The sequence below is a fragment of the Pocillopora damicornis genome, chromosome 6 (genome assembly GCF_964200805.1).
Source record: "Pocillopora damicornis chromosome 6, jaPocDami1.2, whole genome shotgun sequence".
Taxonomy (NCBI): Eukaryota; Metazoa; Cnidaria; class Anthozoa; order Scleractinia; family Pocilloporidae; genus Pocillopora; species Pocillopora damicornis.
Genome location: NC_142675.1, coordinates 15,677,633 through 15,700,000, shown reverse-complemented (window position 1 = coordinate 15,700,000; position 22,368 = coordinate 15,677,633). Strand labels below are relative to the sequence as shown.

Genomic DNA, 22,368 nt, shown 5'->3' with positions numbered 1-22,368 from the left:
TAGAAAACTCTTTCATACACATCAACCTGAACTTCAGCATTATGATCGAGCTCTTTCTGGAAAACTGAGAACCTGTTCATAAGAATGGCAGTGATTGCATCTTTGTGTCTCTTTGTTGCAATGTGCTCCTCGAGGCAATCTTTCTTTAACCTTGTGCTTGGTTCTGCAGAAAAAAATTCCTTTTTGTTTTGGGGATTCTTGGAATCAAACTTCTTGCAGATCAGACAGTATTGACCTTCTCCTTCGATGTAAACGAGCCACCACATCTGTACTTTAGGGCTATAGGCCAAATCCTTATTAAAGATAAGGCTGTGATTAAACATCTGCTTCTTTTTGGTTGTTTTGATGCGTGCTCTTTCTTCTTGAGACACACCCAAGCAGTCACGCTTTTTGCAGAGAATGTAGTGATGAATTTTCTTCGTCTGCTGTTCTTCAGTGAAACTGTTCGTGATATCACTCTCTGACTGTATACACACAGTATCTGTGGGAGGAAAATACATGTAAGATTCTTTACCTTTTTTCTTCAGTGTGTGATGCAAACCACCAACTAGAGAAGGCTACTCTCAAAAAAAGAAAGAAATATCACGAATTGTAATAAAAAGTTCGTTTACCTTCAGCGTGGTTGGTAGGGGCTGCGGTCACAGAGATTTCTTGGCAGTCGCGTAACACATTGACGGGCAAACTTTCGGCATCTTCGAAGTTTAAGGACGTACTAGGCGTTGCAGAAGACCCTTCCGTGTCTGGTGCATCTAACGAAAGCAGTGAGAATATGTATCGATGTTGACAATGTGTACCATTTATCCCCCATGACCAACGCGTTAAATAAACCAAGCATAGTTATTTCGCGCTCACGTATATGACCTCACGTATACAAAATTTGAGTTAAAGGCGGAGATTTAATTTAATTTTTTAGCGCGACATACAAGCTCCATAAATAATGCATTGTTAGCCAAAATTTCAATCGATTAGATAAATCAATTTTATTCCGCGGGCACAACTGTTTTAACTGTTTTTTTTAGTTATCAGAAGAACAATGCTTTGCTAAACAATCAATTTCAGTAAAACTCATATATGTTAAGCGAGCCGTAACATGTGGCGCGACTTATGTCGCGACTAGTCTGGCTGTGTCGGCTTCGTATAAAATTAATTTTCCATAAAGAACTGTAAAACATTCAGTTTCACCCGCTTTACTGATTATGAAGACTTGAAATGAAACTTTAAGTCTCACAAAAATCTTAAAAATGCCTGGCTTATATAAAAAGTTAAATGTGACCAAATTTGTGTCGGCATAAAATTTATTTAATCGCCAGAGTCTGCCAGTTCATTCTCGAAACGGCGCCTCACGAAACCAAGCGTTGAATAAATAAAAGCATCCCTTATAAATCGCCTTGTTGACAATAAATAATTCAACCTAAGCGATACAATATTGTTTTCAAGCAATGTTTCATTCATAACATGCACCAATACTTATTTTCTGATGGACTGGGGGATTGTAAACAGGAACCCGGCGAACATTTGCATTTTAAAAAGTGTTTCATACCTGCAATCTCCTTTCTTTGCTGTTTGAACCCAAACTGGGTTAAAAGCGGCTGTGATTTCTGCCTTTTCATCCGGTGACTGGGACCGTTTTCTTAAAGAAAGCGCCAAGTACAAAGCTCTCACGAATTCACAAACAGATTCAAACACGCGATGTGGAGAAGAAGACGATTTCATAATTCGCTTACGCAAGAAAAAACTAGTCACGAAATAGCAGGATCAAATGTCGGTCTTTCGTGGGAAAACGCAAATGGTTTCCAGTCCAAGTTGAATGCTGTTGAATAAAAGAGTTACGATTTCTGATGCTGGAACGCGATCAGTGGGCAAGAACAAAATATGTTATCCTTAACTTTAACCCATAGGAATCGGAACTTTATGTTTTTTTAATTTTTTTTTTTAATTTTGACTTCCAAAAGTACCCGGCGCTAACGCTCGAAGTAGCCGGTGACTTGCGTCGGGCGCCGGTTACTTTTGAAAACACTGCAGTATACGCCAGTAAAGTGTTCTCATGTAGAATGAAGTTTCAAACTCATTAAAATTAAGTTGACTTCATAATTCATATTTTAGTTAAAGAAGTGTGCAATATCTCTTTACAAGGATGAAAAGGGAATGCCATTTATGAATTTTAAAATAGTAAATGCCAAAAACAAAAAGAGGGAATTTAAAAAACTACTAAGATATAGCATATCTATTCACTGAGATTTCAATCATTAGCTGTTGCACAGAGATATAAAATAGGGTTTCTGACAAAAACCAGGGCAATAAAATTAACGATTCAGGAGAAGCATATGATTTTAACTTGTTTACTGATGTTCTCACCTGAATTCCATCTGAAATGAGAACTCTACAAGACTTCAGTTTGATCTTGAATTCAAACATAAAATTCAATTATTTGCAGGCAGGTTAAGGAGGAAATTAAAGGATGGATACATGTTACATAAAAAGAAACCCCTTACAATAAAATAAAGCAGAAGCATATTGTATTCATGTCTATGCTTCTGAATACGGCTATAATAAGTATTTTTTAAGTAATTATCTACATATGTTAACCGAGTGCAATATATGGTCATAAAAGCAATTTTATTCTAACCTTCCTACTTGAAGGGTGCCTTGTGTATCGAATATATCACGTTCAGTATCTCCAGAGTCACTAGCCGGGCTTTTGGGGCTACAAAATGACAAAATAACCATCGAGTCATGTCAGGCCAATTTATCGAGAGTTAATTAAGAATAGTTTCCTACAATCGTATAAAAGTTTAAGATGTGCTTCACTTGCGCTATATATACGGATTTGTCGTTCTTAATTACTAATGAAATTCCGAGGGTGTGACTCAATTACTCCAAGAGAGAATATCCAAGTAGATTACAGAAATGGTTCGCGAATTGTAAACTGTTAATATGTTGACAAAATTTCCCTAAATTATGGTGCCGGTACGAATCCATCATACATAATCGCTTATGAAATTCCGAGACTAAACCTCAATGAATTTAACAGAAAATATCCAGGAAGGTTACAGAAACAGACTCTCAAAAACTGCTCTTGAATTCGATAACTGTAAACAACAATTATTTACGCGAACCATGTGCTTACCAGCGCGCTTGTGAGGTCAAATTGCCAGAACCCCGTTTAATTGCACGATCACAGCTCGGACGCTTCTTGCAAAATGTGAAGACTACCAATTTTAGAGATTAATTCTTCAGTTTCCAGCATAAGGAAAAAAATATCGTATCGCAAGCATGTTCATCATAACGCCTCGAGATGTTGAGCGGAGAGAAAGTGGCTCCATGTTTTGTGACACAAACCATTTCCTGAAGTTCGAACGAATCGAGTAGAAAGCATGAAAACATAGCGCTGAAAAGTACGACAACTAAACAATTAAATTCACTCATCCTGCTGTAGAACTGTCTCCATTTTACCCGTGAGTTTGTTTGCACCACATATTTGCGGTCCGTAATTTGATTCTCAGATGTTTGACGGGTTCTTACATGACAATATCGTCAAAATCAAATTACCGCGTTAGACTTAATATAAACATGAACATCGCTTACTCAATCCCATTTTATTTAATTTTGGGAAAGGTCATCACTTCGTTCTTAGGGTAAAACAACACATCTTCGGCAAAGCGCAAATTTTCCAAATGAACAGAGTAAATCCTGCGATAATTAACTGAAGAGAAAAAAAAGTAGAAACTTGCGCTCGCCGTTCGACATCATTTGAAAACATTCTGGGCAAAACAAAATACGTAAGATAACTTCATTTCCCATAACACCACGACTGAATTAAACTTTCAAACGAAAGGACAAGAAATAACTTGAAGAATACGAACACTATGCAATATTATTCGAGCGATGAACCGGCGTAAGAGTTTTTAGGCGATGAATGCCAGAGTCAATGTTTGACCGAAACGTGATCAGTTGAATTCAAAACTGAAGCTAGTATCAAACGACGATTGGAAAAAAAAAAGTTTGGATTTTTTTCTGGGTCTTAGCGTAAGAGAAAACCCAGATAGGACACGACTTACCTTCTCTTTTTTCGCGGATCCTTTGCAGTTCGCTTCTCTCTGTTGATGACCTCTTTTCAGCCTGTTTTCAGAAGCGACTTTGTATTTCCTTCTCGCGTTGCTCTTCGCTAGAAACTCGCCTTTTTACTTATGCCCTTTATTGTTCTCTTTCGTGTTACTCTCGCCGTATTCTGCCTATTTTGGCGTCCTTTGTAACTTTCTTGCGCGATTTTCTGGACTCGCTTTACGGCGTTTAATTGTTGCTTTCTTTGGTCGCTCTGTCTCTTTATATCCAGCCTATTTTCAATTAAAATCCTCTCTCCACGAACTTGAATTATAACAATTTCCTCCGGTTGACCATGACAAAGCTTAAACTCTGCCGGTATTGTTGTCTTACGAGTTGTTTAGAAATTGCAAAATACTGAGAATTACTGTTTAACTACATCCTGACCAGTTCGATTTCCCGCTCAAAACGCGGGTGGCAAATTTCTTCTACTAGCTCACGTGAAGCCCTCGTACAATGCCAACCGTGTGCCCGCAGTACGCTACACTGCAGCTCGACGTTCGAGTATGCGCACTTTATCGTCATCTGACGGTGTCTCTTGGCGCACATCGATGGGGTATCCAAGTTACGCACGCAATCGCGCCTGCGCATTACCTTCTCCCTCGCCCTTCCATTGCGTAATGGCTAAGATAGTGCCCGTGGTACAGTTGGCCGCGCATGCTAAAAGTAGCACCTTGTACGGTCGTACGGTCGTACGGTCGTACGGTCGTACGGTCGTACGGTCGTACGGTCGTACGGTCGTACGGTCGTACGGTCGTACAACCAAATTTTTTTAGCTTGATGGGTTACTATTACTACTATTTCGTATAGTTATGGGGCTACGCTCTGCGAGCTCCGCTATAATTATTATCAATCATTATAAATATATAATTAGAATTTCTCGCTCTGACGAAGGGCTAACGCTTGAAACATCAGCTTGGAACTCTTTACGGTGACCAATTTACGTTATCAACCCAGTTGATAATACCAATAGCCTTGTCATACTCTCCTTTCGATGCATCACCGTAGTTTCTTAAGAAAGTTACCCCCTTTAATTATAAGTTTAGTCTGTTCTGTTTATATCTTTGCTTTCAAAATTTTGTATGTGAATTCATGAGTACATTTAAAAAATCATTCCAGTTTCTTTGCTAGCTGTTCGGCAATCAGATGCTGCTTTTTTTCATGTTAATTTTAAGTTGAATTGGGAAATTTATGTAGTTTGGATTATTAACAAATGTGTCATTGAAAATGTATTTCATTCCAATATTCAAGGTTGAGATTTGTCGCACCCAATTATTCCTGCCAGCGGAAGACTATTCAGGTGATCCACCAACCCCTCCTGAAGCGTGGAGAGAGAAGTGTTCAAGACTGCTTAAAAAATCGGTAAGATTGTGAAAATATATACTTGTTACTTTCACAATTAGTCCACCGACTTTTAGGTGTTATTACTTGACACTTAAATTCCTTCTCAATGAATACACAGCAGGCAGCAAACTCTTAATAAAAACATACGAGCGTGTTTCCTTGTATATACAACTCAAACCCATCAAGCTAGTTCACCATGAGGAAAATCTACATGTACTTCTGAGATGCATCAAAGAATGGTGATCGTGATGGTTAAGGAAAAGTGTTGCGTTAAGTCGCCAAGACAATTTACTCTAATGATTGTAGATATATGAAAATCATATATGTGCACTGTGGTGGAGAAACGAATATAAGAGATCTTCGCAGCTATGAACACTACTGAACTAGTAGACCTGCAAAAAACTCAGGCCCGTACGGGATTTGAACCCATGACCTCTGCGAGATATTACTATGACTGTTGATGCAAACTAATCTGACATTAATGTGTGTTGCCTCGTAGAAAAGAAATCTAGGTGAGATCTTTACCATGGCACAGCTGTCAGGAGAGGGCTGGACTCACTTTAGGACTTTAAACGATCTGCACGAAAATGCCCAATTGAAAGGACAGAAAGCTAAAGCCTCGGACATAGTTAAGAAGGGGAAACCTGTGCTTAGACAGTGGCAGTTAAAACCCCTCTGCAAGTTGTCCGTAAAAGACCAAACGTTTCTCCTAAGAAAGGTGAGATATGTGCGACATTGTCCTATAAATCATTATCAAGTGTATCATGTCTTCAAATTTGTATGAGATGATATATTAATTCAATTATTCAATTTTCTAATCATCATGATCATCACGATCATCGTCAGGAGTGTATCTACCTGAATTTTTCTTTGCTCTTTTAAGCTCTGTGGCTGAAGAGAGGTTTCATACTTTCAGAAAAATAGTGAACATTTGAATGCTGATTATCTCCGCTTGTTTTTATTCATCGTTTTTAGGTGGCAACTTGTGAGTTAAGCCTAGAAGAGATGAAATTTGCTGCCTTCGAAGTAAAATCTCTAAGACCTGTCCAGGAGGCCATTGTTAAATTCTTCAAGATCAACACATGGGAAGAGGCTATTGACAAATTTAAAAGCGTCGTATCATCTGAAAAGTTGTTGAAGCTTGCTGTACGTTGACATATAGTAGTACGTCCCTCAGTGACTTATCTGACTGACAATTTTTCTGTTTACTCTGTAATTAAATTGTCATATTGCCCTTCTGAGGCGATTTCCCTTTTGAAGTTAAATATCTCAACTTCCCCATAAACTTTCCTTCATTTCTAGATGATATGAATTCCATCGCCTGAGGGAAAAAACCTTCGTTTCGATAGTTCAGTTTTAGAATCCATGCATGGAGCAAATACTGGTCGATGTACTTAGTTATTCGTTCACTATCTCGAAGGGAAAAGATTTTGAACAGACTAACGAGTTCCAGAAATACTTGCATCGTTTAAGAGCCATTTTCCGAGAAAATCGGAAATCGCATGACACTCGTGAAAAAACGAATTTTTTTTCCTTTCGCCAAAACATCCCTTTTAGTAACCTTATTGAAGAAAAAATAATTTTGGGTTCAAGCGATTCATTGTACGGGAGAAATTACAAAAAGTTTGAAAAATCGATTTTTTGCTGGTTTTTCGTACTCAGAACAACAGAATCCGACCGCAACTTCGAGAAAACGGTGAACGCATAAGAAACAATCCCTAACATCGAAACTTCAGCCGAGTATTATTTCGTACTTACTCTTTAATTTCCTGAAAGAAATTTGAAGAAAGAAGGTTTGAACATTTACAATCGACAAGTTTAAAAAGGTCAAATTTGTATCTCTGGAAATGTTAGTAAATGAAGGCGAACTTTAACTGTTGTAAAAGGTCACTGGTATATGCCGCTTCCCAGTAAAACCCATATAGAATAAAACCTTGGCTATTGAAATAAATTACTGGAAAGTTTTAGCTCTGGAAATCCAATTTATTCCTTACACTAAGGTAAGCAATTTGAGTATCTGAGTAAATAAAATTTATGCAAATTAGACGGCCCGCTGAATGAATTCATATTTTTAGCGCAAAGTTTTGTTGAACGAACAACTTACCATTGCTTGTTGTGATAGAAGTTAAATCCATCTCTCAATCTGTTTGTCATGTGAAGTGGCAACTCATCCATACCTGATTTTGACCAAAATGTGTCCAGCAACTTCAGCGCTTGAGCTATGCAAACACTTCCCACGCAGCGCTTATTACGCATCATCAGACGCTTCAGTAATAATGAAACCCGATTATGTTTTGGTCCGAAAATAACATACAATGAGGAAAATTAACCACTGCTCAAACCACACAGTTAACAAGGTGAGTATTACTCTTATTGAGCGAACAAATCAGATACTAGATGGGATAACAAGATCATATGACGCATAATTTAGCAAACGTGCAGAGATCGGTCACGCTAGCTTGTCGCATACGACGGTACGTGCTATACTTCGTACACAGTGTAAACAGACAGAGAAGCAATTACAGCTGTCCCAATGAAAAAATGTACAACCGTACGTCTGTTTATAGATCATCAGTGTAGAAATATTCGACTCTAGGAACAATATTAATAAAACATTGCCAGGTCAAATGCTCCTGGAATAAAATTTATATATTGTCACGAACTGTTTCGCCACTTACTATTGCACGCGCCTCTACGATTTCATTTTTAATTGAATTAATCCCGTCTAGTATTACGAAATGCTGAAACAGTGTTAGAGGAGTTTGTCTCGTTTGTTGTGAGAGCTTTGTTTTTTGTCATGGCTTCGGCAACGTTTCACTCATGTAGTTTTTCTGGTTTATTACACGACGCCACACCCTGTGGTTTAAGCAGCGATTATCCATGCCAAGTTGAAGTTCTCGCTTTAAGAAATTGTACAAGGGACATGTCGAGGCACTGCGAGCTGTATGGATTAAAAGCAGATACAGCACTTGACACTGAATGGAAACTGCTGTTAGCAAGAGCAGGTAAATCTTATGTACTGTCTAACAGTCTTACATAACGGCTAATAGTGGTGTACATTTCCATCATCTCTTTATCACAGACCTCACGATGGTCATGTTATTCTAAGAAAATCTTCGGGTGCTTTCCATTCAGCCCAAAATTCCGCAAGTTTCGGTTAGAAATCAAATGGAATGGACCATTTCGGTTCGGTTCTACCAGAATATTTGGGAACGCCTTTGAGGCTGGTCCACTTTGACCGGTCAGGTTATTTCGGTCGGTCGAACCGAAATGTCCCCTTCCATTTGACAAAATTATTGTCCCCAGTACTTGCGCACCGCTCTTTTGTATCCGGCTTGCAGTATAATAAGCAAACGAGTTCATCTCTTTAAAAATCGCAGGCTTTCCGCGATGTTAATACTTTGCAAACCTAATATTAACGCTTACGATAGCAAAAAAGATCTTTATTCACCATCCCCGCTCCACCACCCACGCACACACATCTGTCACTGATACACAGACTTGAAAGACCTTTTTATGAAAACGCGACCTCGAGATCTCCTAGCACACGAGCCTCTCAACTCGCTCGTGATGTATGCAATGGAAAATTTTCCCTTTACCTTTGTTTAGGGGTATTTGCAGTGGAAGAGTCTCACTTGTCATTGACAATATGCCCTCGCCACAGAGCGGAATTTGGTATGCGCTGGAGATCCTCAAAAGTGAAGTGTAGCATTCCACTAGAAATAGCTGCTCACAAAACAGCCTCGGTCAAAGGCGATCGGCATTTGGGCAGCGTTCTATCTGCATTTATTTTAAACACTGAAGGAATACTTATTCAAGTTGGATCGCGTAAGTTTATCGTAACACATTTGTAGCTAAAGTACACGCTTTAATTTTAAACGCGCGAGGGCGTAAAGCAACATATGCGCAAGCGTTACAATACCCTTTATTCTCCTGTTCCCCTCCCCCCAAAGAAGAAAATGGCTTTGAAGAATAGTAAAGTAATCGGTGATGGCCTTTTAACAAGGTTAACATTTATTTTTGTCACAGCTCTTTGCAGAATGTGCAAGCAACATTTCGCGGAGACAAACCAACAACAGAAAGTGACACCCGCACCAATGATTGAAGTTACTCCATGCGTAGAACTAGAGACTTCAGAAGCAAATATAAGTAAGTAAACGGTAACCTTGGATACAGACTGTTATTCCAACATAACAAATGTCGAAATTCCGAAAGGGCTGAAAAAAATGTGAATAGCTGTAAACTTTGAAAATGACTCTGAAAATGATTTTAAGACGAATAGGTCACTGTTCGTTTCTTTAAATTCCTTTCGGTCTGGCCGGAGCGGGAGTATTGATAATGATAGCGGTATGCATGTAAATTCATATTTTCTTTTTTTTAAATGACGTATAACTTAAGTTTCGAACTATACTAAAAAAACTAATGCCTAGTGACAAAATACACAGAAAAATTGAAGTAACATTGATGTCTAAACGTCTTTTTTGTGTTACAGAACAGCTCAAACTCATCTCCAGGACAAAGTGATACCGGTCAATCTGTTGAAGAGTTCGCAGAAAGCCTTGGACGTCTTACAATCGCTGATGACACCTTTCTGTCGCTAGACACAATAAGCACAGCTTCCACTCAGAGTGACGAGCCCACACCTGTGATCTTACACGAGCCGCACGTTAAGCTGAGTGAGTTCCTGGCAGCATGCAAACTTGAACCGCTTGGAAAGCCATGGCCTTGGAGTGATTCCTCTGAGCGAACAAGACGTCAGACAAGAAGAGCCACAGAAATAGTAGCAACTGTACTAAAGAGCGTCACCCCTGATAATGCTGGTGAACTCTGGCGACGTCTAGCCTCTTCTACGGCTATGAACAAGGCCCTAGGTGTAAGCGAGTTGTCACATTCAGTGCATTTGTATTTAGAGGCCCTAGCAGAAGCGTACCAGAATGCAACCAGCTGGGATACCCGTAGACAAGTGCTTTTGATTATGGCAGGGGTTGGAACTTTCAACAATATTTCCCGTTATATCCCGGGGTTGACGAGATACCGATACTCCATGGCTAATCTTCATCGATCACAGTTTGGCCGAAACGCTCAAGTTCCACAACAGCCTACCACACGAATACGAGAAGACTTGAGGCAGCTTGACCACTTTCTTGGTTTCATCACGAGCCCGCATCTTGTTCAGGACTTTCCATTTGGGCAAAAACATCTCAAGCTTTCGTCTGGTGAGGTTATTCAAGTACCTAACGTAATCCGTATGATGATACCCGAGCGAGTGGTACAACAGTACACTCAGTACTGTTTGGAGATCAACTTCAGACCATTCAGCGAAACTACTATGAGACGGGTACTCTTTGAGTGCATGTGCCTCTATAAGAAATTCACGGCAGGGCTTAGATTATTTTGCAGCTGAAGGTGCTCGCGCATTTGATGATCTCGTGGCCCTCGTACGCCAAATAGGGGAATTAGGTTCCGGCAAGGAGTGGGAGACTACAGTTGTGCAAGCTCTTATGACAAGCAAGCAGTATTTGAAGGGGGACTATAAGGTAATGTGAATTCTGACTCCAGCAAGAAAGCTTGAATAAAACTAAAAGTAAGTACTTATTTTATCTCGTCAACAAAATCATTCCGTAAAAAAAAAAAAAATTTGTACTCTTTTTCTTCTCTAAATGGTGCACGTGTAGCTAGCTTACATAAATTCTCGAGATTAACAATGCGCGCACGAGGATAGTCGAGGATAGTCTTTCCTAAGGTTAAGGTTAAAAGTTATTCGCCCCCTTACGTTAATAATATATGTTAGATTAAAAAATCATTTGATTAACTATTATATTGAAGTATAAGCACAGACAAACAGTAATCTCAGTTTTGTTTTATCAACAGGTTCATGTCACTAGCCCCTCTAACGTAGCAGACCATTGTGTGTTGTTTGCTCTTAGCGACAGTAGTGATGCAGATTACCAGCAACAATGCAGTCACCAACACACTAATCTTTGTGACCGTTGTCAAAGTCTTCAGGAAACTCTGGCAAAGATTGAACGGGTCCTTGGCGAGACGACCTTTCCGACTCAGGACGCGAAAGACGAAGCGCTATTTATATTCTAGACAGCCCAGCTGGCCATAATGTCCTGGAAATGCCACATCCTTTGATCAGCTAACCATGACCAAGCGAGAATAGATGCACTGGAGAAACTTGACGACAACACTGTCTTGATAATTAACGACTGGGCCATGAAGTTCCTGCCACAAAAATACAGAGAGTCCCAAACCGACTGGTTTGGTAAGCGAGGTATCTCCTGGCACGTTTCTGTCGTCTACCGTCGTGTACTCCAGTGGCAGGGCTTCCTGCACATAGTCCAGTCGTGCAATCAAGGCAGTGCTGCAGTGGTTAAAACCATGCAGGATTTCCTGAATACCATCAAGCTGGAGCACAGTGAGATTAACAAGGCGTTCTTTCGTTAAGATAACGCAGGATGTTATCATTCGTCGTCCACCGTACTCTCATGCCCAGTGATATCCTCCTCCAACGGCATCGAAATCAAGCGCATTGACTTTTCTGACCCACAGGGTGGAAAAGGTGCCGCAGACAGGCTCGCTGCAACCTACGAGAATCACGTCAGGACTTTCATAAACGAAGGAAATGACGTGACCAATGCCGAACAACTGAAGAGTGCTCTCCTTTCGCATGGAGGGGTAGAAGGAGTTCGAGTTGCTGTCATGCAAAGTGTTGAAGAGGAAGCAGTAGTAGGAAAGATTATTGGTATCAACAAATTAAACAATTTCGAGTTTAAAGACAAAATTCTCGTAGCTTGGCGCTCTTATGGTATGGGAAAGGCAAAAGAGATCGCATTGGAAACAACATCAGAAGGTTAGTCTAATGAAAATTCACAATTTCATCCTTTTTTATAATTATTTCATCGCGCAAATATATATTTTTTTATAGTTTGAGTAAAAAGGTGTTTGTTATAGCCTTCAGACGCATGAAAGGCATCCATTTCCCATCCTGGTACGCAGGAGGAGCGGATGTCTGCCACCTCGTGGGGTTTTGCTTTGTAAAAGACTTAAGCCCCTTAGCCCCTTTATAAATTTATAGCCCTTAATTTGTTCTACAAAATTTTTAAAACGGACATTGCAGAATATGGCGGTTCTGAAGAACATGTCGTCATAAGATGTAAAAAGCAAACGTTTCATTTGTTCGCGCAGTAAAGTGGACCAAAGGAGCACTCTTCACAGGCTGTGCAGAGTGAAGTATTGAAGTAGGTGAACAGTGCTGTTTATGTAAATCTTGTTTCTTTATGTGTTATCTACTTCAGAGCATGGCATTGATTGGCTTTCATCTGAGTTTTCTTCTGGAGACTTTAAACCCCTCAGCCCAAAACCGACTCAGTCAAGGAAGAAGCAAGAGACGGAAGTGGAGCAGGTTCATGATCCCACTGACAATACAAACGAATCGTCATCCGTGTTTACCTGCCCTCAGGATGGGTGTGTTAAGGTCTTTCAAAGGCTGTCATCTCTCGAAAAACACCTATCTTTAGAGAAACGCACTAAGTCTCTAGAAACGGTCTTTGTTAGACCTTGCCAAACTAGAATACAAGTCCAGGTTGGAGGAGGGCACGACCTGTCAAGTTATTTCGTTTGCGTATTTTAGGCAAGAGAGGCTACATCCGGCGAATTAGAGGTAAAAGAAGGATGGGCGCTAAAGCCGAGCAAAAAATCATATCGCTTTAACCAAAACCAGAGGGATTATCTAAATGCGAAGTTTACAATTGGTCAAACCAGCGGCAGAAAACCAGACGGTGATATCGTAACGTGAAATGAGATGTGCCCAAGGACCTGATGGTGTTCGTTTGTTCAAAGTATCCGAGTTTCTTACCACGCAGCAATGTACTTCATATTTCTCAGGTCTTGCAGCGAAGGTCCGACGGTAAACATCCGACGATGCTGAAATCCAAGCTGTAGTAGAAGAGGAAAACTTTACCATGGCAAAAGAAACAATCCTATCCTGTTCGCCGCAAAGCGCTCTACGTTGACCTGCTGAAAAAAGCCGTCATTAATTGCACTTGCCAGCTCCGTGGGCAAAATATGTAGAAACAGAAAGTACTACCCTGCTCACAGACGTTTTTCTGTTTTGGGAATTTGGTGCGCGCACAAGATAAGCGATTTCTCGTGAGAGAGGGCGGAACGCACTTTTTTTTTTATACGTGCACTCGACGATATCTAAAAATGAAGAGAGTCTGTGAACAGGCTAGTTAAGTACACAAATTGTAGAGTTTTGCCTAAACGGTGTTCTCACTTCTCCTCAGAGGCTTGCTTCCAGGAGTGAATCATTCACCATTTGTTCTCGCCGGAATAACTAAGTCAAGAAAAAATCTATTTTGTTCATTGTATTGCTTCCTTTACTTATTTTTGAAGTTTGTTTATGTTTAAAAGAGCGTTCCTTTTCGGAAAGTGAGATCATTTCTTGTTTGTCAGGGTGAGTCCTTGTTACAAATCAGTCAGTTACCTTTCAGCTCGTGACTATTTACACGTTATAAATGTCTCTTCCCGCTCTAACGAATCAATGACACCTTATCTTATAAATGTGAAGAGGTATTTTAGCCTGCATAACAGCCGCTTTATGAGCCAAGCGAGGTGAACGCAGCATTTTCTCGAAGCACGAAACGAGTGCGAAGCGCGAGACGAGGGATGGAGAAAAATAAACCTTTATTTTTCTCCTCCCCTCGTCGCTTCTCGCGCTTCGCGCAAAATGCCACTTTCGCCTCGCTTGGTTCATAAAGCGCCTGTTATGCAGGCTGGAGGTATTTCTGCAAGTTCTTTGAGTTAACCAAAGATAACTTTGTTTATCTTCGCTAAAAAACACTTCTAGAGGTCTCTAGAGAAAGCGTTACGCGCGAGAATGTGGAATTTTATAACACTCCACATCGCGTATTCAGCCCTGCGGAGTGGTTCTCTTTCTCGCGCTCGCGGCGTGAATTGGTCATAGTTAACTCAAAGATTATTATTAGCCTCAATAGGCTTTTCAACAATTTTGAAGAGGTCTGGAAGGCTTTAAGGATGCGATAAGCACACGCAAGTTTGAAGTTGTGTTGTGGACAAGCTCTTAATGAAACTGAGAATTTCTAGTTACCTGGCTAGGGTTTTCTGGTTTCGGAGGAAAAATCATAAAAAAAAATCCAAAACAAAACTAAAGCAAGCTATAAAGTTGACTTTTATGCTTTTTTTTTTGCTGTAGGGGATTGTTGCAAGGTGGGAAATTCGGGAATAACGAACTTATTAAGGAAACATTTGTGTTTGAAATATTTTAGGAAATATTATACCACTCTGAATCAAAAACTGTGATAAATGTCTTTCACAGCCAGTCAGCATATGCATGTGTCCAGACCAATACAAATATATAAATCAAATAAAGCAAGAAGGTCTGTTCAGTGAAAAGTTTACATATTTTTTTACCAAAACAAAGGCCGAAAACAGAAGCTATGGAGTATTTCGTGACAGTTTGCTAACGTGACCTTGGCATGTAACCGATTTCCGGGTCATAAGACCTTGTGATGGCTTGAAATCGTAACTAAACGAATTCAGAATCGAAGTCAACGGTTTCGAATGCATTTTAATTCTGCTTTTTCCCCCTGAAGAAACTATTTTAAAATTGTGGTAACGGAGTTTCGTCAAGCGATGACAGTTTCAGTTCGAAGTTGCGATCTCAATGATTTCACTGGTAGCAAAGTGGCTAAACAAACGTTTTTCAGTCGTCATATAAAAAGTTATTTACGGCTCTTACCAACACGGCTGAAAGCTAGAAATAACATTTTCACTGTAAAAACATATTACAAGCAACAGTAAGTAGTCCTTTTATACTAAACTTTGCGTTTAGTATGAATTCATTCAGCGGGCCGTCTAATTTGCATAAATTTGATTAACTTAAATTCTCAAATTGCTTACTCCAGTGTTAGAGCTGCATTTAATTTCCAGAGCTAAACCTTTTTAAACTTGTCGATTATAAGTGTTAAAAACTTCTTTCTTCAAATTTTTCTTTTAGGATTTTAAAGATTAAGAACGAAATAATACTCGGCTGAAGTTTCGATGTTAGGGATTGTTTCTTATGCGTTCACCGTTTTCTCGAAGTTGCGGTCGGATTCTGTTGTTTTTAAGCGCGAAAAGACAGCAATAAATCGATTTTTCAAACTTTTTGTTATTTCTCCCTTACAATGAATCGCTTGAACCCAAAACTATTTTTTCTTGAATTAGGTCACTAAAAGGGATGTTTTGGCAAAAGAAAAAAAATTCCATTTTTTTACGAGTGTCTTGCGATTTTCGATTTTCTCGGAAAATGGCTCTTAAAAAGAATACGAACATGAGAGGTTATTGTGATGGCCGACCAGATAGAGGGAAAAATGGGAGCATTTGGGCTCGTGGTATTTAGCAACAGCCTTTTAGACGTACAACAAAGTGATGCGGCAAAGTTGCCACTTTACGAGGGAGCGTTTTTAACCATAGGTGAAGCAGGGGAGCAGTGCGAGGTAAGATAAAAATCTAGGTGAGACTCTCCCGCTACCGTTCGACTATCGAGTGACTTGGAAAGAAATGAATTAACGTGACGAGGCATTGTTATTTTAACTGACCTTGTTAGCATAAGACGTTATGTTTCTTTTCGCCTTCTGTTGTTTTAATTTTCCGAAAAGTTTCATCATAACCAGGAAATGTTATACGATAAGTTAAATGAACTTAGTATGAACATTTACTTCATTTTTATTATTAAAAATCGTGTTACGTTCCAGTTAGGCTGAGAACGGCACGGAAAAATCGTGGACAACTTTTAGTTGTTTGCATTTACTTATTACGACTCATATTTTTCTCTTCACAGAATGCTGATGATGTAATCAGTACTGTCTCCCGTATTAATTTCTGTAAGCTCACATCATTCAACGTTGTTTCATTTACAATGGTTGAAGGTGTGAAAAATCTAAAAGAAAAAATGTCAAAAGCGGGCGCTACACTGGCACAGTATGACTACTTTTACATTCGAAATAAACCTCAAACTGCAGTGCAAGGTAAAATACTTCTAGAATTAAACAGCTGTCCTCAGAAGAAAGTTTTAAAAAACCTCATAGTCAACAGAATTGAATTATTTGATTTACTAGTGGAGTTAACAAAAATACAAATCAAGATGCTATAATCTGAACTTGTTTTAAACTTTCTCCTTGAGAGCGTATTACTTGCACAATTTATAGTAAGGTTTGCTGAATTAAAACGTTCCAGCACTGTCGAAAAAAATTAGTAAGTGTGTAATGCGCATATATCTTATTGTTGATACTCATTTTGATTTTTTTAGGTCCGTATTTACAGGAAGCCTCGGAAACCTTTGTTGTTGGACACTGGTCTGTCTCAAGGCAAATGACCTCGAGACATTTGTCCGCCAGTAGAGAAAATTTGATTTTCCGTAATAAAGAAAGTTCATTCCCGACACAAGGATACACATGGCTTGTAGAAAACCTCTCCAGAGAAGGGGACGTAGTTATTGATGCTGGAACCCCCAATGGCTATGCAATGATGGCTGCGTTGAGGAAAGGGCGAAGCGCAGTTAGGATAGACAGTACCACTTTGCCTTCCGAACAGGCAGCAGTAGAGACTAAAATTTGTAGTCTTGTATCTTCCTAGTTTATATGTCAATGACAATCCACTAGTTAAAGTAAACAATTCAATTGACAAAGGTTATGTGTCAGCAAAAATTTTTTGGAGAAAAGGAATGTTGATTTTATGTCATCCAATACGCCTCGCGCATTTCAATAATGGTGGTGTATTTTGTAGCCAATATGTTGAGTTGACACGAAACGTCATCTTTGTTAATGTAAGTCTGATTTGTAAGTTGAATTACCTACTCATTAAAGCTATAGGTCCCGTTGAGAGCCCTTAGATTCCAACCGTGAGGTTCATTTCACTTGTTTTATTTAAAAGCATGCAAAAAGCGTCAGGATGAAGAGTATTGTTGATTTAATCTCGTATATAGAAAAACAAAAAAATGGAGTTGAAAATGACGGTATAGATTAGGACCCTTAAAATTTCCTCTATGAAACTATTGCAGAATTCCTACAACGCTAAACGTAACATCGTGCAGAATTTCTGCACCACTTGACGGTACATCGTGCAGAATTTCTGCATCACTTGACGTTACAACGTGCATTGTTCATATATTAAACGTTCAGAGAATTTTGGTGCCTTGACGTTTCACTGTCCGTTGAATCAAACAAAGTTTTGCTCTTTTGAAACGACTCTTTTCCATTCTCCGTGAAAATCGAAGTATTTCTGGAGCTATCATTTATGAGACATTTCCGTGTTTCTGCCGAGATAGTGCCACTTTAAGGTCGCCCTTCCTCTAGGTCTATAAAAAAAGGTGTTATTCGACGTATTTTTGCGGAACTGACTCTAAATTTACTCCTAAATAAGCCATTTTGTGCGGAAAATGCTATTTTGGAAAACACAAAACAGTTTGAAAAGCGTTGAAGTCCTTCAATTTACAGAAATAAGACTTTAGTCGGAGATTTTAGGCAGAATCTTGAGGGTTACGTAATTGCTTAGGGTTTAATAGTCGCACACAGTTATTTACAAAGGAGGTGTTTCCTGATCCATATTTTTATATGACCTATTGTGACCACTTCCGTTCTGAGATGCCAAAGTGCAAACAAACCTTTCAGCGATTGACTTTGAGTGGCGCCATCGTAAAAACATCGTAGTAACCTGGCTTTAAATTCATAACCATTATGTGAGCTCCACAAAAGGCTGCTGCTTTGATTTATCAGAGGTAAATCTCATCACTGATTTTGCTCAAAAATCCAAGTTCACTCTTAGGTTTTTATTTAATAGAATTGTTATGAACAGTTGTGAACTAAGAGTGTACATTAATTTTTTTCAGTGTCAGCTTGTGTTGCAACACTTGACGTTAAATCGTGCAGAATTTCTGCAGCACTTGACGTTACATCGTGCAGAATTTCTGCAGCACTTGACGTTACATCGTGCAGCATTTCCGCAACACGACGATAAATCGGGCAGAATTTCTGCATCACTTGACGTTACAACGTGCATTGTTCATATATTAAACGTTCAAAGAATTTTGAGCACTTTCACCATGTTTAACAAACCGTGCAGTGGAAAATGGAATATTTGTATGGGTAAAATGCTTTGACATTTAACTGTCCGTTGAATTAAACAAAGTTTTGTCCTTTTGAAACGACTCTTTTTCTTTCTCCGTGAAAATCGAAGTATTTCTGGTACTATCATTTATGAGACAATTCCGTGCTTTCTGCCTAGATAGTGCCACTTTGAGGTCGCCCTTCCTCTAGGTCTATAAAAAAAAGGTGTTATTCGACGTATTTTTTCGGAACTGACTCTAAATTTACTCCTAAATAAGACATTTTTGGCGGAAAACGCTATTTTGGAAAACACAAAATAGTTTGGAAAGCGTTGAAGTCCTTCAATTTACAGAAATAAGACTTCAGTCGGAGATTTTAGGCAGAATCTTGAGTGTTACGTAATTCCTTAGGGTTTAATAGTTGCACACAGTTATTTACAAAGGAAGTATTTCCTGATCCATATTTTTATTTACTTCAATCTGTGATTTAGCACTGGCACTATGATTGGGGAATTTAAAGTGCCTCATTGGACTGCTTAGGCCTCTAAATTAGAATTTCAGTTTTTCAGACAGAAACCATTGCTCTCTGTTTGAACCTAGAGATTTGATAACCTCGTTTTGTCGTTTCGTGTTTTTATTAATTTAGGGAACCTCTTTGTGGGCCATCTGAGAGGGAAAACTAGGTCCTGAACAAACAGAAATAGAGGTCAGTACTTGGTATATATCTTCACCAATGAAAATAGTACATTTGACCTATTGTGACCAACTGCGTTTTGAGATGCTGAAGGGCAAACAAACTTTTCAGAGATTTGACTTTGAGTGGTGCCATCGTAAAAACATGGTAGTAACCTGGCTTTAAATTCACAACCATCATGCGAGCTCCACAAAAGGCTACTGCTTTGATTTATCAGGGGTAAATCTGATCACTGATTTTGCTCAACAATCCAAGTTAACTCTTAAGTTGTTATTAAATCGAATTGTTATGAACAGTTGTGAACCAAGAGTGTACATTTATTTTTTCAATGTCAGCTTGTGTTGCAACACTTGACGTTAAATCGTGCAGAATTTCTGCAGCACTTGGCGTTAGATCGTGCAGAATTTCTGCAACACTTGACGGTACATCGTGCAGAATTTCTGCAGCACTCGACGTTACGCTGTGCATTGTTCTTATATTAAACGTTCAGAGAATATTGGGCACTTTCATCATGTTTAACAAACCATGCAGTGGAAAATGAAATACTTGTATGGGTAAAATGTGTAGAATTTAAGTTTTTCAGACAGAAACCATCGCTCTCTGTTTGAACCCAGAGATTTGATAACCTCGTTTTGTTGATTCTTGTTTTTATTAATTTAGGGAACCTCTTTGTGGGCCATCCGAGAGGGAAAAACTCGGTCCTGAACAAACAGAAATAGAGGTCAGTACTTGGTATATATCTTCACCAATGAAAATAGTACATTTGACCTATTGTGACCAACTGCGTTTTGAGATGCTGAAGGACAAACAAACTTTTCAGAGATTTGACTTTGAGTGGCGCCATCGTAAAAACATGGTAGTAACCTGGCTTTAAATTCACAACCATCATGCGAGCTCCACAAAAGGCTGCTGCTTTGATTTATTAGGGGTAAATCTGATCACTGATTTTGCTCAACAATTCAAGTTAACTCTTAGGTTGTTATTAAATCGAATTGTTATGAACAGTTGTGAACCAAGAGTGTACATTAATTTTTTTTCAGTGTCAGCTTGTGTTGCAACACTTGACGTTAAACCGTGCAGAATTTCTGCAGCACTTGACGTTAGATCGTGCAGAATTTCTGCAACACTTGACGGTACATCATGCAGAATTTCTGCAGCATTTGACGTTACATCTTGCAGAATTTCTGCAACACGACGTTAAATCGTGTAGAATTTCTGCATCACTTGACGTTACACCGTGCATTGTTCATATATTAAACGTTCAAAGAATTTTGAGCACTTTCACCGTGTTTAACAAACCGTGCAGTGGAAAATAGAATATTTGTATGGGTAAAATGCTTTGACAATTAACTGTTCGTTAAATTAAACAAAGTTTTGCCCTTTTGAAACGACTCTTTTCCTTTCTCCATGAAAATCAAAGTATTTCTGGTATTATCATTTATGAGACAATTCCGTGCTTTCTGCCTGGATAGTGCCACTTTTAGGTTGCCCTTCCTAAGGTCTATAAAAAAAAAGGTGTTATTCGACGTATTTTAACGGAATTGACTCTAAATTTACTCCTAAATAAGACATTTTTGGCGGAAAACGCTATTTTGGAAAACACAAAATAGTTTGGAAAGCGTTGAAGTCCTTCAATTTAAAGAAATAAGACTTTAGTCGGAGATTTTAGGCAGAATCTTGAGTGTTACGTTATTGCTTAGGGTTTAATAGTCGCACACAGTTATTTACAAAGGAAGTATTTCCTGATTCAAATTTTAATTTCTTCTATCTATGATTTAGCACTGGTGCTATGATTGGGGTATTTAACGTACCTCATTGGACTGCTTAGGCCTCTAAATTAGAATTTCAGTTTTTCAGACAGAAACCATTGCTCTCTGTTTGAACCCAGAGATTTGATAACCTCGTTTTGTCGATTCGTGTTTTTATTAATTTAGGGAACCTCTCTGTGGGCCATCCAAGAGGGAAAACTCGGTCCTTAACAAACAGAAATAGAGGTCAGTAGTTGGTTTATATCTTCACTAATGAAAATCGTACATTGACCTATTGTGACCAATTACGTTTTGAGATGCCAAAGGGCAAACAAACTTTTCAGAGATTTGAATTTGAGTGGCGCCATCGTAAAAAAATCGTAGTAACATGGCTTTAAATTCATAACCATCATGTGAGCTCCACAAAAGGCGGCTGCTTTGATTTATCAGGGGTAAATCTGATCACTGATTTTGCTCAACAATCCAAGTTAACTATTAGGTTGTTATTTAATCGAATTGTTATGTACAGTTGTGAACCAAGAGTGTACATTTATTTTTTGAGTGTCAGCTTGTGTTGCAAAGAACGTAATGAAAGCCAAAGAATGTTTAGCTTGCTGCCTTGCTTTTTTAACTTGTGATTACTGAAAACTCCCTGTGTAGTTTTCTTGCTCGTCGACTTTGCTATGATATTTTGTGGCTTTTTAATCCACAAGGCTACTATATATATCACTGGTATATTTTTATACATGATTATATATATATATTTTTAGTGTATTTAATGACGTAATTTAGCCAACGGGCAAGGATGTGACTTTTACCAACTATCTCTCCATGTATCTGTTTTTATTTACCTTTCTTTTGGTAAATTGCCATTTCTTTTCATATTGTCATATCAGACCTTTTATTCTCTTTCTGAAAAATGAATGTTTCTCAAACAAAATCTGGACGTTGTAACTATGATAATCACTCTGTCACTGTATTTTCTTTAATAATATAACGAAGTAAGGTTTACTTTTATAGCATTGACCACTCAAACCTTTTATTTTGTTTTAGCTTTCCATTTACATTTCCATCAACTGAACTTTTCCTTTTTTTAAGGTAATTATGTTTATAGGATTTTCTTAAGGAGAATGTTTAAGTACTTTGCAACATTAAACAGGGCCGCCATTCAAGTTTTCACTAACAAACCACTTTTGGAGTTACTGAACATCGAAGAGATTTCGTTGCAGCACTATAAATAACTGCTGTCGTTTTTGTGTCTACTGGTTGCGTGGCAACCGTAGACACTATCCCAAAGTGTTTGATTTGCGGCCGTTGTGGAATGGATTTATACGCAACTTAGTGGTAGTAAGTAGTAGTTGACGTTTCGT

General features: G+C 38.8%; 2 protein-coding genes, 2 long non-coding RNA genes and 1 pseudogene across 5 annotated transcripts in view; 3 read left to right on the top strand and 2 right to left on the bottom strand.

Moving 5' to 3' along the window:
- Positions 1–2,023, bottom strand: part of LOC149044184 (zinc finger protein 862-like) — a 4,270-nt gene extending 2,247 nt beyond the window's left edge. Inside the window, exons 1-3 of the mRNA XM_089209306.1 lie at positions 1,541–2,023; positions 612–749; positions 1–481 (exon numbers count right to left, since the gene is read on the bottom strand). The exon at positions 1–481 is cut by the window's left edge and continues 2,247 nt beyond it. Coding sequence (XP_089065432.1) covers positions 1–481; positions 612–749; positions 1,541–1,610 — 689 coding nt within the window. The 5' untranslated portion in view covers positions 1,611–2,023. The remainder of the gene's footprint in view (positions 482–611; positions 750–1,540) is intronic.
- LOC149044183 (uncharacterized) overlaps positions 1–2,620 on the bottom strand; it is a 6,703-nt gene extending 4,083 nt beyond the window's left edge. Inside the window, exon 1 of the long non-coding RNA XR_016187636.1 lies at positions 2,356–2,620. This is a non-coding gene — a long non-coding RNA (uncharacterized LOC149044183). The remainder of the gene's footprint in view (positions 1–2,355) is intronic.
- LOC149044181 (uncharacterized) overlaps positions 1–17,351 on the top strand; it is a 23,304-nt gene extending 5,953 nt beyond the window's left edge. The window contains exons 2-7 of the mRNA XM_089210003.1: positions 5,353–5,463; positions 5,945–6,163; positions 6,421–6,595; positions 14,666–14,679; positions 15,792–15,950; positions 16,196–17,351. Coding sequence (XP_089066129.1) covers positions 5,353–5,463; positions 5,945–6,163; positions 6,421–6,595; positions 14,666–14,679; positions 15,792–15,950; positions 16,196–16,606 — 1,089 coding nt within the window. The 3' untranslated portion in view covers positions 16,607–17,351. The remainder of the gene's footprint in view (positions 1–5,352; positions 5,464–5,944; positions 6,164–6,420; positions 6,596–14,665; positions 14,680–15,791; positions 15,951–16,195) is intronic.
- LOC149044175 (uncharacterized) overlaps positions 1–22,368 on the top strand; it is a 123,328-nt pseudogene that overhangs the window by 54,197 nt on the left and 46,763 nt on the right. The gene's annotated exons all lie outside the window — the stretch shown is intronic.
- Positions 9,075–13,465, top strand: LOC149044182 (uncharacterized). The gene is made up of 2 exons (XR_016187637.1): positions 9,075–9,273; positions 9,475–13,465. It is a non-coding gene; the product is annotated as an uncharacterized LOC149044182 (long non-coding RNA).